This window comes from Camelina sativa, chromosome 17, assembly GCF_030686135.1.
Source record: "Camelina sativa cultivar CO46 ecotype springtype chromosome 17, ASM3068613v1".
Classification (NCBI taxonomy): domain Eukaryota; kingdom Viridiplantae; phylum Streptophyta; class Magnoliopsida; order Brassicales; family Brassicaceae; genus Camelina; species Camelina sativa.
This window is the reverse complement of record NC_141896.1, coordinates 27,722,838-27,725,413: the sequence shown is the minus strand read 5'-3', so window position 1 is coordinate 27,725,413 and position 2,576 is coordinate 27,722,838. Positions and strand designations below refer to the sequence as shown.

The following is a 2,576-nucleotide window of genomic DNA, read 5'->3' as shown; positions in this document are numbered from 1 at the left end:
TGCGACAGCTCGGAACTGCAGATGTCAGCAGACATGAATGCTTCAACTGATCGCCGGCGATTTTATCGAAGCTCCGATCTCATGTAAGCACTCAACAACGAGACGGCGGAGATATGTGGAGAAGAGATACGTGGTTTTCACTTGGGCTAAGAAAGGGCGTAGAAATTGATAATGAATTAATAATTTTATTATTTAATATTTAATTAGAGTATGTGTGCTAGTTTTGGAAAATATGAGAGTGTGTGCTAAGCTTGGAAGAAAACTACCATCTGTCCACTTAGTTTTCTGTTTATGATTTTTACTTTGGTAATAGAACGAAAAGAGTATATATGTTAATACTATTACTAGCTAGTAATGTCTTATTAAAAATTATATATGTTATTATTTTTTATCAATTTCTTTTGTTTATTATTCTCGATCCTAATCTTTTATTTCTTGATATATTAGATTAACTTTCAAATTTTGAAATTCACCAACGATTTTTTCAAAATCTATACAATTTCAAACCAAATAAAAGATAGAACAAAATCTAGTGTAACTAATAGATAAAACCAAATCAATAACAATCTTTCACTTTACCAAACTAAAACTAAAAAAAAAACCACAATATATAAATTATAATCGATCATGAGTGAACACACTTTCACCTTTTATATATAAGCCTAAGGACATTTCATGCTCCTAAAGAAACCCTAATAGAAAACAAGATAAACACTAGCCAAAAGAATAACAAAAGAGAAAAAATGAAGCCATCGTTTGTTCTCCTATCTATTGCCTTATTATTACTATCATCATCACTAGCGGATGCATCCGACTCTGGATCGCCGTCACAGTCACCGTTGATGTCTCCAACACCAGAACCATCAAACTCCATCGACTGTTCCAGCGTCATATACAGCATGGTGGATTGTCTCTCATTCTTAACCGTTGGATCAACTGATCCAAGCCCTACCCAAACGTGTTGTGGTGGGATCAAAACGGTTCTTGAATATAGTCCTAAGTGTCTTTGCTCTGCGTTAGAGAGTAGTCGTGACATGGGATTCGTACTAGATGATAACAAAGCTCTTGCCCTGCCAAAAATTTGCAACGTCCCCATTGATCCTCATTGTGGTATAATTTTTTATTTCTTTTTTATTTCGTAGCAGCATAATAATTGTTATTATTATTTTATTGTAAATTGATGTGAATGACTGAAAAATGTTAATTGTCGTTTTTGCTATATTGATTTTGTAGATGTATCTACTCTCTCTGCATCAACACCAAGTAAGTTTCAAGTCTCATCATATATATATTATGTTTTTGTACCTAAGTTTTATACTCTTGAAATGTTATATATTTTACTAACGTATTCGATGTTTTATTCAGTTTCTTCGCCGGTAGAGCCGCCTACGACTTCACCACCGTCTTCCACAAAGTCGCCGGCCATAATCCGTTCACCACCGCCTGTTAGCCACTCATCACCGCCTGTTGGCCACTCATCACCGCCGGTTAGCCACTCATCACCGGCACGGGAAGTCTCATCATCGACAATGACCGCTTCATCGCCTGCAGCAACTTCACCATCACCTTCACCATCAGTATCTAGTACCGGGATCTTATCAGTATCCAAACTAGTCCTAGCTGTTGTTATTGTTTCTTCTTTTGGTTTATCTTAGCTTAGATTATGTTTTTGCTTTATTTATTTAAATAAGTTTAATCAACTTCTTTTAATTATTTAATTTTTATTATGGATTCGGGACAAATAATTTGTGATGATTGTTATGGATTTAATTAAATAGCAATGAAGATTAATTATTTGTTGTTTTAGTTTGATCGAGTTAAGTTTCTGATTATCTAATGAAATGTTCATATTTTTTGGTTTGGTTTATTTTGGGTCGATCCCATTTCATATAGATCCATAAAAACTCACTTCCATTGGACTCTTCCATTTGTAGCCAACTGCTAAAAAATGGGGAAGATAAAGATCCATAATGATTTTTATTGAATCAAATTTTGGAAAATAATAAAGTCGAAGCTCTGAAAATCAAATTTCGAGTTTATACTAATGACAAATTGTTGAGTTCTATACGTATAAATACACAATTCTGTTTTTCTTTTTCTTTTTGAAAAGTCTTTTGTAAGCATTTAAAACAGAAAATGAGTTGTCTCTTTGTATTTACATCATACCACTGTTTTTAGGCCGATCGAGCATAAACATATCAGTATTTTGTTTCATTGGATCTGAAAATATCTATCTAGTTTTCAGCAAACTTTATCTTCTTCGATCTAAAAATAAATCTGTTAAAGATTTATCAATTATTTTGCATTATTTTCTCAATTATTATTTTAGCAACTAATCCTAACTTAATATCTTTATTCATGTATTTGATTATTATTGATGAAATTTTAACAACCGGAATCAAATAAAGAAAGGACAGAAGATCCCAACAGAAAATATTATCTAAATTATAATTTATTTTTGTCGAACACTAAAAAATAATGATTCTCTTAATTTAAACTTCAAACAAGTTTTGTACAGTGCGCAAATAAGTTTAAGAAATCATATAATTTTAAAAATTACGAGGGCTGTCAGAATA

General features: G+C 32.1%; 1 protein-coding gene across 1 annotated transcript; it reads left to right on the top strand.

Annotated features, from left to right (window-relative positions):
- Nucleotides 1–647: 647 nt before the first annotated feature.
- Nucleotides 648–1,867, top strand: LOC104789434 (non-specific lipid transfer protein GPI-anchored 23-like). Its single transcript, XM_087497291.1, has 3 exons — nt 648–1,110; nt 1,234–1,263; nt 1,366–1,867. The coding sequence occupies exons 1-3, from the start codon at nt 744–746 to the stop codon at nt 1,653–1,655; spliced, it is 687 nt and encodes a 228-aa protein (XP_087353417.1). The 5' UTR covers nt 648–743; the 3' UTR covers nt 1,656–1,867.
- Nucleotides 1,868–2,576: the final 709 nt, after the last annotated feature.

Bases quoted from the DNA above. Each gene is read 5' to 3' on its own strand.
- LOC104789434 (XM_087497291.1), top strand. From the start codon at position 744: ATGAAGCCATCGTTTGTTCTCCTATCTATTGCCTTATTATTACTATCA. The intron at 1,111-1,233 runs GTATAATTTTTT...TTGATTTTGTAG, and splicing joins CCCCATTGATCCTCATTGTG to ATGTATCTACTCTCTCTGCA. The intron at 1,264-1,365 runs GTAAGTTTCAAG...TGTTTTATTCAG, and splicing joins TCTCTCTGCATCAACACCAA to TTTCTTCGCCGGTAGAGCCG.